The 15,160-nt window shown below is 53.2% G+C and overlaps 4 protein-coding genes across 4 annotated transcripts; 2 read left to right on the top strand and 2 right to left on the bottom strand.

The window, feature by feature from the left end:
* Positions 1–289: 289 nt before the first annotated feature.
* UHO2_00041 (uncharacterized protein) lies at positions 290–5,554 on the top strand (the record flags this gene model as incomplete). The annotated part of the gene is made up of 1 exon (XM_041556661.1): positions 290–5,554. One exon carries the CDS (start codon positions 290–292, stop codon positions 5,552–5,554), a length of 5,265 nt encoding a protein of 1,754 aa, XP_041412595.1.
* A 623-nt stretch (positions 5,555–6,177) lies between these two features.
* Positions 6,178–9,048, top strand: UHO2_00040 (uncharacterized protein; the record flags this gene model as incomplete). Its single annotated transcript, XM_041556660.1, has 1 exon — positions 6,178–9,048. The coding sequence occupies one exon, from the start codon at positions 6,178–6,180 to the stop codon at positions 9,046–9,048; it is 2,871 nt and encodes a 956-aa protein (XP_041412594.1).
* Positions 9,049–9,426: 378 nt separating this feature from the next.
* UHO2_00039 (uncharacterized protein) lies at positions 9,427–10,335 on the bottom strand (the record flags this gene model as incomplete). The annotated part of the gene is made up of 1 exon (XM_041556659.1): positions 9,427–10,335. The coding sequence occupies one exon, from the start codon at positions 10,333–10,335 to the stop codon at positions 9,427–9,429; it is 909 nt and encodes a 302-aa protein (XP_041412593.1).
* An 815-nt stretch (positions 10,336–11,150) lies between these two features.
* UHO2_00038 (putative SMC2 - chromosome segregation protein) lies at positions 11,151–14,834 on the bottom strand (the record flags this gene model as incomplete). Its single annotated transcript, XM_041556658.1, has 1 exon — positions 11,151–14,834. One exon carries the CDS (start codon positions 14,832–14,834, stop codon positions 11,151–11,153), a length of 3,684 nt encoding a protein of 1,227 aa, XP_041412592.1.
* Between the last annotated feature and the right edge of the window lie 326 nt (positions 14,835–15,160).

Genomic DNA, 15,160 nt, shown 5'->3' with positions numbered 1-15,160 from the left:
ACTGTCTGGATACTTTCGTCTTTCCGCTTTCAGATCGATGCAGTCTCTCCAAATCGCGCCAACTTAGAATATCCTTCTTTGTCCACATTCGACTTCTCACATTCGCAGCCCGAGACGAGCACCTCTTGGTCCCATTCCGTCCTCGATTCTGATTCAAGGAGGCTGCTACAAGTCGATATCAGCTTGGCACTATCCTCTCGACCTTGATCCCTCTCGACAGCCGCAGACTCACATCCCACAAAAGGGGCCGCCTTGCTTCGCCCCCCAACTAGAACTTCCGATCAACGAAATGCATCCGAGGCAGCCTAGCGGTCCTGGCTCAACCGATGCCATGGAATTCTACGACCGCATGCATACACCAAAGCACGAGCTCGACATGTCTGACGCTTTTGCAGGTACTATCCCACCCTCTGCTGACCAACACCAGCCGTTAACAAGCGTACCAGAACATTCGCAGCTCGACAGCCAGCAGCTACAATCCGTCAGCACGTCGTCTGCTTTCACCAACCCTTCTCTCGACCCCAGCAGCTCGCAAGTTCCATCTCTGCCTCCTTCCCAGCAAGGAAGTCCGAGCGCGCGGCGAATCGAGAAGCTAGCTACAAGCTCGTACGGTCTTGTTCAGCCAGGAGGTCGTCCTGATCCCTCGTCAGCCTCTTCATCTCGCAGACCTTCCGATGTCGCCAAACCACTTCCTGGTCTGCCAGGCGGTCCAACCAATGCAGAGCAGAGCTACCTCCCCGGCATGAACAACGGTGCAGCCTCTTCTTCCATGCCTCATCCTAGCTCGGCTATGGGTAGCCTCGTCGACCATCGCGCTCCCATCGTTGACGCCCTGCCGCCTCAGCACATTCCTCGTCCCCTCGGCGGATCCACCCCATCCAGCGCCCATGCTTCATCGCCCCTGCGCACACCACCAAGGCAGTCAGCTGTTGATGCTGCTTCAGCAGCAGGGGTTGAGCCATTGAGGATGCCCACCTCCATCTCTGTCGGACCATTTTCTCCGCCAGAAGCCGACCCGCATCGCACCATAATGGACAGCAATCGTGACAGTATCGACGATATCCGCCGCAATCATGCCGCTAGAGCTGCCAGACGCCAATCGCACAACCCATCCGCGAGCGATGCTCGTGCAGGCAATGGACTCATCCCGGATGCCACCTTCACTCCGATCCGCGGCCACGCACATTACCAGAGCGAGTCACCAGCAGCAGTACTTGCATCGGCTGATCCGGCACAACGGCATCGCAAAGGTATGGCGTCCGAACCACCTCGTCCCGCCAGTGTGCTAGAGACGCGTGCCGCCCGAATGGAGGCTGCACAGCGTCATCAACAGGGTCAATCGCGTGTGGACGAAGGCAGCAGCGATACATTCGACGCCACGGACACTTTTGCATCGTCGCGTGACACCAACGTCGATCGTGCTTCTCAGCAACACTTGCAGCTTCGTGCTGCTCGTGAACAGGAGCAACGCCAGTTCGAGCAACAACAACAAGCGGCCCAGCAGCAACAGCAACAGCAATTACAGCAACAGCAATTACAGCAACAGCAACAGCAACAGCTCAAGGAGCAACAACAGCGAGAGCGAGAGAGGCTCAAAGAAAAGGGACGAGAGAAGGAACGCGAACGTGAGAAGGAGAAAGAACGTGGTGACCGTGATCGTGACCGTGAGCGTCGTAGTCGACGTCTTTTGGGCGAGTATGCTCTCGGTAAGACTCTCGGTGCTGGTAGCATGGGCAAAGTCAAGCTCGGTGTCAGGATGGGCAATGGTGAGAAGGTGGCGATCAAGATCATCCCACGCCACACCTCGATGGCAGCTGCCCAGTCTCCACGAGGTGCCGTCGATGAGAACGGCAAGCCGCAGCCACCACCACCGCCTCCGACAGCTTCGTTCTTGGCCAAAGCCGCCGCCAAAGATCAGTCCAAAGAGACTCGTACTATTCGAGAAGGCTCACTTCAGATCCTCCTTCATCATCCATACGTCTGCGGTATGCGGGAGATGTTCATCCACACCAACCACTACTACATGGTCTTCGAGTACGTCAATGGTGGACAGATGCTCGACTATATTATCAGTCACGGTCGTCTGAGGGAACGAAGCGCACGCAAGTTCGCCCGTCAGATCGGCAGTGCTCTCGAATACTGTCACCGCAACAGCATCGTTCATCGTGATCTCAAGATCGAGAACATCCTCATCTCCAAGACGGGCAACATCAAGATCATCGACTTTGGTCTTAGCAACCTCTTCTCTCCTCATTCGCACCTCTCGACCTTCTGTGGCTCGCTCTACTTTGCTGCGCCAGAGTTGCTCAACGCAAAGGTCTACACGGGCCCCGAGGTCGATGTCTGGTCGTTCGGTATCGTGTTGTACGTGCTAGTGTGCGGTAAGGTGCCCTTTGACGACCAGAGCATGCCTGCGCTCCATGCCAAGATCAAACGAGGTCAGGTCGAGTATCCTGCCTGGCTGAGTGGAGAGTGCAGGCACATTCTGTCGCGTATGTTGGTCACTAACCCTGCCAACCGAGCTACGCTTTCGGAGGTTTTGGCCCACCCTTGGATGGTCAAAGGCTACGATGGTCCTCCTGACGCGCATCTTCCCGATCGCACACCGCTTCGACCTAACAACTTGGATCCGGAGGTGATCAAGGGCATGACTGGATTCGAATTCGGAACACCCGAGTCGATCACGAATAAGCTGATGGAGGTGCTCTTGAGTGACGGATACCAGCAATCGCTTCAGCATTGGGAGCTCAAGAACCTGCCGGCTAGCCTCAACGGTCTCAGCACCACTGGCAGTATTGGTTCCTCGCCTGACTCGGCCACTCTCAATAGGCTGTCGACACGCGGAAGCTTCACTGCGACTGGTGGATCCGACACGGTCAAGTCTAAGACAGGCTCTCGACGATTCTCTGGTATCGAGTTCTATCGCAAGAAGCTCACGACGAATCCTTTGGCAGCGGCTTTTGGCAGCAAGGACGACTCGTCGGTGGGTTCAGCGAATGGTAGCTCGAATGGCCTTGGCTCAGGTACTGGCTTGAAGCCGTTTGGTAAAGAGCCTTTGGATCCCACTCGCGGCTTCCACCCGTTGATTTCAATCTACTTCCTCGTGAAGGAGAAGATGGAGCGTGAACGACTCTATGGTCACCCGTTCTTCGCATCGTCCAACCTCTCGCTCACTGGTCCACCTGTTCCACCCTCGGGCGTCGCTGGTGTGGGCGCAGGCACAGGTGCTCGAGCCGCATCTGTTGGGGCTATGCCTACAGCTGCCGACATCCCACAAGAGGCAGTCCGCGTGCCCGAACCACCGCACGTCTCGCACCGAGCTTACGATCCTTCTCGTCAAGAAGCAGCGCTGGCTGCACCTGCACCGCCTCGTTCAGTAGCGGCTATGATGTCGGCGCCTGTTTCTCCCACGCCCGTCTTTGACTCGCGGGAAAAATCGAGGCCGATGGGTATCATGGCTGGTCCACCTCGTGCTCGTGCCAATGCAGAGGAGATGGAAGCTGCGTTGCGCGAAAAGGGTTTGCCCTCGCCGAACGAAGCTGTCTTTGCTCCTAGCATTAGTGGTATGACGTCTGTGCCGGCGCCGAGTGCTGCAGGAAAGCGACAGTCATTCTCGGTGGCACCACCTACTGCGGAGGTCGTTATGCCTCAGAATCACCGTAACTCGATGATGAGCCCGGATACGAGCATGGCTGTGGCCAACAACCACAAGCGTAGTATCAGTTTGACTGCTCGTCGTCCTTCGAATGCTGCAACTTCTGGCCGCACTTCGGGGATGGGCGCAGATGGTAGTGTTATCACGGCACCCGAAGCAGCTTCTGTGGATGCAAGGAGGATGTCGACCATGTCGCCTGCACGTGCCGATAAGAGGATGTCGACCATCAACACGCCGACCAAGTCCGAGGCTGGTACCGCAGCGTCTTCTCCAGCGCCTGCAGCAGCAACAGCCAACACCAGCTTCACGTTGGGATATGGTGCTTCACTTGCTCGTCGCTTCAGCTCGTTCATGAGCCGATCTCCTTCGCAACCGTTGGATGCGGAGGCGAGGGAGCGAAAGAAGCAGAGCAGGATGAGCACGGGTGGCATGCTTTTGGGCAACAACCAGCAGCCTCGACGACGTGGCAGCGCTCACATGGCATTGAGCGGTGTGGATGAAGCTGATCAGGGCGGGGACGCCGATGTGTACGATTACGATGAGGCGGAAGAGCACCTTACCACCCACGATCATGATGTTCCTCTCAGCAACGGCACTACTGTTCGTCGATCTGGAACCCTGGGAGATATGCCCACTTCGCGTACACACTCGAGGAGAGTGCGAGAGACGAGCATGGGAGCTGCTTCCGTCGGTCGTGCAGCCGGTCTATCGATGTCGCCCAAGTCAACGGGTACTGCGGCACGTCCCAGCACGGGAATATCAATGTCGACCAGTGCACCGCTCAACATGTTCAACGCGCCCGGCAGTGGGGAAGGCGATGCAGCCAACCGACAGGGAGGAGGACAGGTCTCGCCTTCGCAGCAAGTGAGTCGCAGCAACTCTGGCACAGGTTGGATGGGACCTTCGACACCAGGCCAAGCAGAGGTGCTTCCCGTGTTGACTTCGACTTCGCGTCGTCGCTTCGGTGGAGGAGCAACCTCACCAAGCGGGTCTGGATCGCAGCAGAATGGTGCATCAGCCAACGAAAGCAAGCCTATTTTCCTCAAAGGATTGTTCAGTGTTCAGACTACCTCTACCAAGCCTCGTACTGTCATCCACGCATCGTTGGTGAAAGTGCTGGACCGTATCGGTGTGCAGTACCGCGAGATTCGGGGTGGATATGAATGCGTGCATCTTCCAAGCCTGGACTTTTCGGGATCGGACTCGTTGGGTAAAGGCAATGCTAGACTTCCTTTGGAGATGATGGCTGCTGCTGCGGCTGCCGAGGCTGAAGCGGCGGCGGCGGAGAGATCGCCAACCTCGGAAGAGAACAGTCGTCAGCCGAAACGCAAACCTAGTCGATTATCGTTCGTATCGGGTAGGAGTAAGGATAAGGATCGTACAACTCGAAGAGATGGATCGGTGGCTGATAGTATCAATAACATGACCGGGACGGTGCGCAGTCGAACACCTTCTTTGACTAGCAGTGCTGCTTTCCAGAACGTCGAGAATGCAGGCAAGGGCGTGGAAGGATCGGCTTCGCCCCCACTGCCACCGAAGACACCTTCTAAGCCTTCGCTGACTGTGTCACCGAGACAGAGAGCGGATTCGATGGGAGCCAACTCCATGCTCGGACGCTCTGGCTCGCGCGATTCCAACCTCATGCTCGACACAGCCGTCACCAACAATGCTGCTGGCACTGGGGTAGGGGAGCAAATCATCACATCACCAACCGGAGCGGTGGAAGCGAAGACGATGAATGCTGCTCAGGCGACCGAGTTGGCGGTGAGATTCGAGATCTTTGTCGTCAAAGTGCCACTGTTGTTGGGTGTCAATGGTTTGCAGTTCAGAAGGGTTGGTGGAAATCCTTGGCAGTATCAGATGTTGGCTAAGCGGATTTTGCAGGAGTTGAAGCTCTAGCCTTTGACCACTTTCACTCGAATCTCCCTGGAAGCATATCTGATGTCTATTCTGTTGTTCTGTTTTTGCATTTCACAAATGGAAATGTTTCGTCTATACCTAAAACAAGTGTCTCTACGATGTGACGAGGTGTGAAAGGGGATGATGGGTGGTGGAGTGTGAGGCGGTGGTTCGGTGAAAACCCCGAGTTTTGCGTCTTTTGGTTGTGCTCGAGCCACGACGAAATAGAAGCCGGGCTCAATCACGTGACATCGCAGCAGCACGGCGATTTCCGGCTATCAGAGTTGGAAGCTAAACCCCGCAAGTGTCACATCTCAGGCTTTGCACATATCCACTATCACCATATCATCCTTGCGACGGCACCGGCCTCTTCAACGACAGTACGAGCCGCAGTTCACTCTGCTTTCAGGTATCGTCCCCCAAAGGGAAGGGACGAGCGCTCAAGCGCAATCGTCAATATCACAGGTGTCGCATCACACGACCAGTGGAGCCGCACGGCACCTTCTGATGTCATAAAGGCGGACAACAGATCACAGCTCCATCTCCCGCCATATCATCCTTTCTTTGCAAGCTTTGGATCAGTCTCAATCGCCACAGCTCTGTTGAGCGCAAGAATCATAGCTATGTTGCCTAGGATAAGGAACAACAGCATAATCGTCGGCACACGCTCCCTTCACACCAACTCAGCAAGACCTGCTTCGCGCAGCATCACATCATCACAAGCACCCGCACTTCGATCACTCTCCCGTTTCTCATCTTCAAACGCATTCCAACTCAGCCCTGCAGGTCGACCTCACTTCTCTCGTAGCCCAACAATACCTCGCCAACTCCGTCACTCCACTCACTCAACCCAAGGTTCCTACCACTCACCCACATCTGCAAACCAAACCCTCCTCTCTGACGTACCCGCCATCAGCCCCCGCTCACTCGTCAAACATCTCGACACCTATGTTGTTGGCCAAACCAAAGCCAAAAAAGTATTAGCTGTGGGAGTGTGGAACCACTACCTTCGAGTAGCTAGTAATCAGCGTATGAAAGAGGAAGCTGAGTTACGGCTGATGGAGCAAGAGGAAGCTGTACAGCAAGAGGAGCAAACCCCAGCACCGGCAAAGGTTCAAGGTAAGGACCCACCACTGCCAGAAGCACATTCCCGATCGATCAGGTTAGGTAAATATGAGCAGCTGTTAGAAGCGAGCACTGATGAAAGTTGGAAGACGCACATTAAGATTCAGGAGGAACGAAAAGCGGAGAGGGTTGGGGATCCGCATGGGGAAGCAGCAAGAAATTTGATGTTTGGTAGGGGGGAGAGGGAGTGGTTGGTCAACGCGGGTGGGAGTTCGGCGATCGTGGAAGATGACAAAGCAGCAACGAGGAGTGATAAGGGTTTTGTGCCCAAGTTTGGCGATGATTTAGGGGGAAAGATGGAGAGAGTGCCCGTGAAGACTCCGGCTGAAGAAGCTAGCTTGAGTCTGGAACAGGGGAAAGCATCATCATCAGAGGGGATTGGGGGAAACGTGGAAGAGAAGAGTGCGTTGGCAGAGGCTGCGAGGAGGATGCATAAAACTGTTTTGTCTGATTACACACCAAAAACGACTGATGGGGGAAAGGAGAGGGGAATGACGGCGAATATTGGGATCTTTGGTGATGGTCAGCCATTGTATTTCTCTTCGAATACTTTGAGGACAATGCAGGGTGGAGTTGCGGGTAAGGTGGGAAGGTGGGAGGAAGAGGTGGAGAAGAAATGGGAGTCTCCTCAGGAACGTGCTGCCTATGCGGCTGGATTGGCGGAGGAGAGGATGAAGCGAGCTCTGAAGTTGGCAAGAGAGCGACTCTCTTCTGCTACTAATGCTAGCACTACTCCTCAAGCTAGTGGTGGTCGAGAGGGTTCAGCATCAGCAACAGCACCAACACCAGAGCCTACTCTCAGCAGCCCCGCTGCCATAAACATGAAACCATCACCACCAACACCTTCTTCAGCAACAACCACGAACACAACCTCCTTCATCTCCACCTCACCCGGCACCCTTCCCTTTTTCGAAAAATCCAACATCCTCCTCCTCGGTCCTTCCGGTTCCGGTAAAACCCTTCTCCTCCGCACACTCGCACAAGTCCTCGATGTACCATTCGTACACGTCGATGCCACACCTCTCACCATGGCTGGGTACGTTGGGGAAGACGTAGAATCCATCATCCAACGGCTACTTGTTCAGGCTGGGTGGGATATAAATCGTGCTCAACGGGGCATCGTTTGTATCGACGAGATCGATAAACTTCGACGTACTGGCGGTGGGGGAGCGGGGAATGTGAAAGATGTTGGCGGGGAAGGAGTGCAGCAGGCGCTGTTGAGGGTGTTGGAAGGGACGACGATTCAAGTTTCGGATAAGAATGGAGCGGCGGCTGCGACGGCGGCGACGGCGGCGGCGCAGCAGGGTGGTGGCGCGGAGGGAGCGAAGGTGGTTAAGAGTCAGCAGGAGATGGAGGGGTACAGATTGGGAGATGGTGCAGAAGTCGATGGTGGTGAAGGAGGAAGGTTGGGTCCGTGGTATAATCATCGAAAGGGAGCAAGAGCTGTGAATGGTGGTGGTAGTGGTGATAATGTAGCATTGAAGTCGATGTCGATGAAGAGTGGGGGAGCGTCGGGAGGGCAGCAGACTGCGACGTTTAATGTGGATACTAGTTCGATTTTGTTTGTTCTTTCGGGTGCTTTTGTCGGGATTGAGGATGTCATTCGTAAACGCCTCACTCCTACATCAGGTTCAGGATCACAACCACCGTCAATCCCACCCAATTCAGCAGCAACAAAGGATGAATTTAGTCAGAGCGACCTTCTCAACCGTCTCGAGCCAGTCGACCTCGAGCAGTACGGTCTTATCCCAGAATTCATAGGTCGAGTCCCCGTATCCGTTGTCCTTAACCCCCTATCTTTCGATGACCTCGTCAGGGTCATGACCGAACCGAAGAACAGCCTCGTTGATCAATACACTTCACTGTTCAAACTCAATGGGATTGATTTGCATATTTCGCCGGGGGCGATAGAGGAAGTTGTACATCGAGCCATGGGTTCCATCCCTTCTTCGCCTGGGAAGAGTGGAGGTGGTGGTGCAAGAAGTCTCCGTCGGATCATGGAAGAAGTTCTCCTCGACGCATTTTACGAATCGTACGGAACTTCATCGGTCAAGTACATCCTAGTGGATCAAAAAGGGGTAAGAGAAGGCGGGGTGAAGCTGTTCAGTAGAGGGCAGAGGTTTGATTTTGAAGCACAGGTGCAAAGCGAGGCTAAAGCACATGCGAAGAAACAAGCTGCGAAGAAGGGGAAGGGCGAGAAAGAGAAGAAGCCCGAGGGTAAAGGGAAGGAGAAAGGGGGGAAAAAAGAGGAAGGGCAGCAAAAATTCAGCGCAGCAAGACTGAAAGCAGCAAGGTTGAAAGCAAGAGCTATGGTCAGAGCTCGATTCAGGTTGAGGAATCGATTGAGCGATCCTGTTATCTATATCTAACCTTCACAGCTGGGTGGTGAACACACACGGAGTATCAGTTGATTTATTGATGCGACATTATTGGTGTTTGAGACGGCTCTGATTGACTCTGCGGGACGATTGGAAGGATTCGGCCTCCACGTCACAAAGTTAGAATGGGAGTGAGACCTTGAAGCCAATTCCATCACACGTTTTATCGAGCAAGCCAGGAACAAGATCTCGACACAAGGAGAACCATTCAAACCAGCTCAGTAATCGCACAAGTTTGACACAGACAAAGCATCATTCCGAAACATGCACTTGCATTACTTTTGCTTGTGTGGTATAACTGAGCTTATGGCACAAACCGAGCCGCCATCTATCCTTCCAACCTATTTATAACCTCCGCAATCTTCCTCCTCAATATCCCCTGCCACTTTGGGGTTTAAGATCAAACAGAACAAATTCAGCCTCCTTTGCATCCTCCACACCTGTGTGCTTGATCTCCACCCCATCGCCCGCTTTACCTCCCTTGATATAAGCACCATCTCCTTCCTTTAGAACAACACTACCACCTTTTCCATCTTGCACCGTAACTTCGGCTTCACCTTTAATGTTGTTTTCGGGGTTTCGTGGATCTTTGTAGCCCGAAAGTTGGGCTAGGTGGATGTATAGCCATCTTTCATCACCCTCCCTTGCGGCTGAGTCTGCACCGATGATGTGGGTGACACTTGCACCAGGGGAGAGGATGGAAGATCGAGTTACGAGGGTTGAGTGGGATGGAATAGGAGAGCCTTCAGGTAGAAGACCTGTCTTGTTGGCTGCTTCGGGGATGAAGGTGGACACTGGCTTAATGAGCGTCTTGAGTGTGTTCCGCTTGCTCTCGTCCGATGCATGAGTAGTGTAGTATCTCGGAGGCAGCCCCGACTGGTCTGGAGTATACCAAATCTGCAAAAAGTGCACTTCATCTTTACCCCCATTCTTCTCGCTATGCCTAATACCCGTTCCTGCACTAGTAAACTGTACATCTCCTCTCTTTAAAATCTCGGTGTTTCCCATGGAATCCTTATGCTCGAGAGCTCCACCTAGAACGACACTGAAAATTTCAGCTTCTCTGTGCGCGTGTGTTCCAAATCCAGTTCCAGGGGCAACTCGATCTTCGTTGATAACGCGCAGATTGGAGAACTGCATATGCGTTTGATCAAAGTAACTCGCAAAGCTGAAGGTGTGGAAGGTCTTAAGCCATCCATGATCCGCATGACCACGTTGAAACCATCGACGCGGAGTGATGGAAAGTTTGGCTGCTTGAACTGCTGTGCTTGATGTCATACTTGAACTTTGGAGTGGGGTTGAGGTAGGGTAGAGTGTGGTAGCGAACAAGGCTAAGATGAGCGCTAGTGTGTAGAGATATGTCTTGCCTTGAGGGTTTGTGTTTGTTTGTGTGTGTGTGGTATTGGATGAAGGAGCAGAAGTTTGCATCGAGGATCGGGAGTCTACTTATAACTTTTTCGACCCAGTTGACCAAAGCTTGATACGATGAGAAGGGGGAGGGCTAGGTTAAGTGCGGTTGCAGTGTTTGGCAGCTCTCTCTTTGTGTGTGTGTGTGTGTGTCTCCGTGCACAGAAGTCAGGGCGGGGTTTATGCTTGTAAAATCCGAATACCGACCGACGCTGCTATCTCTCTGTCCGTCTAACTCCCGAATTTTCGTCTTCGAGACAAGTTTGTGAGACTTTGTGGCTTCTAACACTAGAAAGCGGAAAAAATAGGTGATATCGCGGATAATCCTTTCACGACAGACACGTGATGGGGTCGCTGGGTCACGGATCGTCGGATGTACGGATGCACGGCACGGATGTAGACGGATTCAACAATGAAGCGGTATGCACACAGGAAGAGCTGATAGTCTGGAACGTATACTGTTCAGATTCGGGAATAACACTTCAAAGACGGAAATACAAATACATGAAACACAGTCCATCCGGGCTTACAGTAGAATACCAACCCCGGATGGTGATGGAGAGAAGAGAGAAGGATCGAGATGCAGGTGCAAGATGATTGTAGCCACCTTCTGTTACATTCGAGCTGCCAGTAGATAGTTCTGGTTCCTTTGAGCACCATCGAGAGCCTTCTTGACGTTCACCAGCTTAGGCAGCTAACAACCTCCCCGCGCCACCCGCACCCGCAGCTGCAGCTGCCGCCTTCCCACCTCTTTTCCTCGCTCCCTGTTGAGGATTCTGATTCTCCTTGTCCACCCCATCCCCATCACCCGCCGTAGTCCTATTCGCATTCACAGTTCTGTCCACCAAACTCGTTCCATCCCTGAATCTAGCCCTGAACAGTACATTCGCATTCGTAAACAACCCCTCCTTCAAACTGACCACGATAAACTGACTTCCCCTAAACCTACTCCTAAACAACTGACCAATATGCTGAGTATGACTCAAATCCAACGCTGCATCGATCTCGTCCAAAATATACATCGGGGCCGGCTTGAACTGCAACAGACTCATGATCAGACTCAACGCGATCAAACTCCTCTGTCCTCCCGACAATTCTGTCAAACTCTGCTTCCATACTGTTCCCAGTCTCACCTTGACCTCTAGACCCTGTGTCAGATCTTGGTTCTCCGGTGGTTGGAGTTTAGCATAGTTTCCAGGTAAAAGTTCGCCGAAGATGGAGCCAAAGTCGGCATTGACTTTCTCCCAAGTATTTTGGAGAGCGTCACGTTTGTATCGATCGAGCTCGGTGATGGTATCCTCGATCTTGTCTTTGTCTTTGAGAACGGTGGAAAGCATCGTCTTGAGTGTAGACTCTTTCTTTTCAACACCTTCGATCATCGACAGAACCTTGGGGTTGACCTTCTTTCGCATACCCTGTTGCGTTTCTTCGAGCTTCTTGCATCGTTTGCGGACTTCGGACATGTTGTGTTTGGCGAAGTCGTACACTGTGCCTGCTTGACCAAAGAATCGGTGTTCGGATTGAATCCATTCGAACTGGTTTTCGAGCTGTTGGATTGATTTCTCGTAGCCAGCTACATCGGTGGCCAGCTTCTCCCTGTCGTGCATGTACTGCTTGATCAACAAGGCGCCATCAGCAATCTCCTGCTTCTTGGACTTGAGTGCGTTGCGCAATGAAGTCAGTTCATCGTCATAACCAGAAAGCGTCGCTCGTTCCTGTGTCAGTTTTGATTCTACCTTGTCCACCTCAGCTTGAATCTCTTCCAGCTTGGTCTGCATGTCGCTAAGCTCCGTCTCGACCCTCTTGATAGCACGTTCACCCTCCGCAATGGTCTTTTCGCAAGCAGTGATTTCGGCGTGTGTTTGCTCGATCTCTAATTCCAAAGTTCGAACTTCACCCTGACGAGCCTTGATCTCTCCACTACGCTTCTGCACGTCAGCTTTCTTGCTCTTGATCTCGGTCTTGAGCTGGTCGAGCTTGGAGTCTTTGTTCTTGTCAAACTCTTCCATCTCCTTTTCGAGCCGCTTGGCTTCTTTGCTTGCGTCCTGTTGCCGTTTCTTAGCAGCATCGATAGCTTCCTTGAGCTCAACGATCGAGGCTTTAGCTTTCTCGACTTCACCGATGATGCGGGTAGCGTTGGATCCGCTGATCTGCGATTCGAGCAATGTCACCTGATGACGCTTGAGGTCTAAGTCACGCTTGGCTTTCGAGAATGACGCCATCTGTGACTTGGCAGCTTGGATCTGCGATTCGACCTTACCAAGCTCGAGCTTGGCTTCCTTGAGTGCCTTGTCGATCTTGATGAGGTCTTGCATCTTGACGAGAACATTGCCTGAGTGGGGCTTGGATCCGCCTGAAAGCGTGCCTTGCGGATCGTAGACATCGCCATCGAGCGTCACCGACTTCATGCGCACCGCATTCTCAAACGTGACACGCTTAGCCGTAGCAGCATCAGCGCAGATCAGCGTGTTACCGAACACGTACTCCATAGCACGGCTCACGTCGTCGTCGTAGCCAACAAGCGACAGAGCGAGGTCGACTTTACCAGGCGCAATCCTCTGTGCGGCGCCAATTTTCTCAGCGCTAGCGACAAAGGCATTGATCTTGTTGAGAGGAATCAAAGTGACGCGCTTCTTGAGTTGACCGTTGGCCAACAGTTTAGAGCCAACCTTCTCGTCCTCAACGACAACATTGTAGAGTCGGCCACCCGCGCAGATCTCGAGAGCAGTCGAGTACTTGTGCTTGTCTTGATCGAGCTGGATGAGAGATGCGACCAGACCTTTGACGCGGGAACGATCAAAGTTGGGCTCCGGGTCCGAGTACTGGAAGTCCATACCTGCCAGCTTGGACTTGAGACCTTCCTTGCGCTCGAGAAGATCTGAGACACGTCGACTCCACTCAGCCTTGGATTGCAGCAGTAACTTCTCCTTCTCATCGTTCCAGCCAAGCTTCTCCATGTGAGCTTCGAGCTGCTGCACAGCGCCGCGCGAAGTCTCGAGCTCGCTCATGAGACCGGCTGCGTCCTTTTGAGCTTTCTTCGCAAGCGGCTCCTTCTGCTTGACTTCCTTCTCGAGATGGCCGATACGCAGCTTGGACTGCTCAATCTCTGTACCGGCCGCTGACTCTTCAGCACGTGCAGATGCGATCTGACCCATGTATCCACCAGCAGAGCTTTCACCGCTCTTCGACTTGGACGAGGAGGCCATACCGGTGAGCAAGGTCTGCAGAAGCTCGTCTTGCTTGTTGACTTCCGCCACAGCACCGTCGTAGTCAGCCTTGAGTTTGGAGAAGCTGCCTGAGAGGTCGACCAGTTCGGCTTGCTTCTCCTGCAATGTTTCATGCAACGACTCGAGCGCTGCCTGATCCGCCTGAAGCTTCTTGCGCTCCTCTTCGACCGAGCCCATCTTGATGTCGACCTGTGCCTTGCGTTTGACGAGATCATGTTGAAGCTCCTTGCTCTGGTTGACGAGTGCCTGAAGCTTGCCACCCTTGGTCATTTCGGCTTCCTTTTTTTTCTCGATTTGCGCCAACTCCTTTTCGATGCTCTCGATCTGACGTTTGAGAGCTTTGGCCTCATCTTCGCGGTCCTGTACATCCTGCGTCTTTTGATCGACAAGGGCTTTCTTCTCCTCGAACTTAGCGCAGTACTGCTGCCATTCGTAGGCTTTGGCAAGACGCGTGAGATGGTCGAGTTCGGTGCTAGCCTTCTGGTATTCGAGGAAGGAGCGCTTTTCCTCTCGCAGCTTGTCAAGCTTGGGAGTAATCTCTTCCTCGAGCAGAGCCGTGATCTCCTTGACCTTCTGATCCTTCTTGGACATGGTCTTGATAGCCTTATCTTTACGATCTTCGAACATGCGAGTTCCTGCGGCTTCCTCGATCATCGAGAGGATCTCTGCTGGCTTCATGTTGAGTACCTTGGTGATCTTGCCCTGCATAATGAGGAAGTTGGGGTTGTTGATGTTGAGCTGAACGCTCTGAAACATGTTTTGCACGGCTTGTTGTGTGGCCTTGTGACCGTTGATGAGGTACTTGCTGAGCCCACCCATGGCAATCTGACGCGTGACGGTGATCTGTGGGCAGTTCTCGAACGAGACGGGAGACTTGCTGCGATCTGTGTTGTCAAATACGATGGTGACGGAGGCCTTGATGATACCTGCTTGACCTCGCTTGTAGATCAGATCTTGCAAGTTGTTGGCTCGAACTGCTGTGAGGTTGGTGATACCCAGAACAAAGCAGATCGAATCCAAGATGTTGGATTTACCGGAACCGTTGAGACCGGTGATAGCATTGAAGGAAGCATCGAAGCCCGTGACCGTCGTTCGGTTCGGATACGACTTGAAGCCGTCAATGATGAGCTCTTCGATACGCATCTTTGCTTGTCTCTAGAGGGTGCTGCGGTGTGGGTCTAGGTTGAAACGGTGCGAGGCTTGAAGCTAGAAAACGATCCGACAGTCTGCGACAAAAGGCTGGTCGCAATGTAGATCCTAGCCTATCGAATCCTCCAAGGGAGAGCTGTTGTTGCGTCAGTCGCTGTCGTTGTTGCAGAGGCGGGTGTCGGCGTAGGCCTGCTGATCGAGAACAATGTAAAAGGTCCCAAACTCAGTAACGAGCCTGATTCGAGAGCATGGTCTCGTTGGTGCACTATGTGTCGGCGAGCCGGTTGGTTGTCGTTGTTGGTGACGAGAAGCGAAAGGGC

This window comes from Ustilago hordei (assembly GCF_900519145.1).
Source record: "Ustilago hordei strain Uho2 genome assembly, contig: UHO2_contig_01, whole genome shotgun sequence".
Classification (NCBI taxonomy): Eukaryota; Fungi; Basidiomycota; class Ustilaginomycetes; order Ustilaginales; family Ustilaginaceae; genus Ustilago; species Ustilago hordei.
Note: the sequence above shows the minus strand (reverse complement) of the source record. Positions and strands in the feature narration are given on the sequence as shown.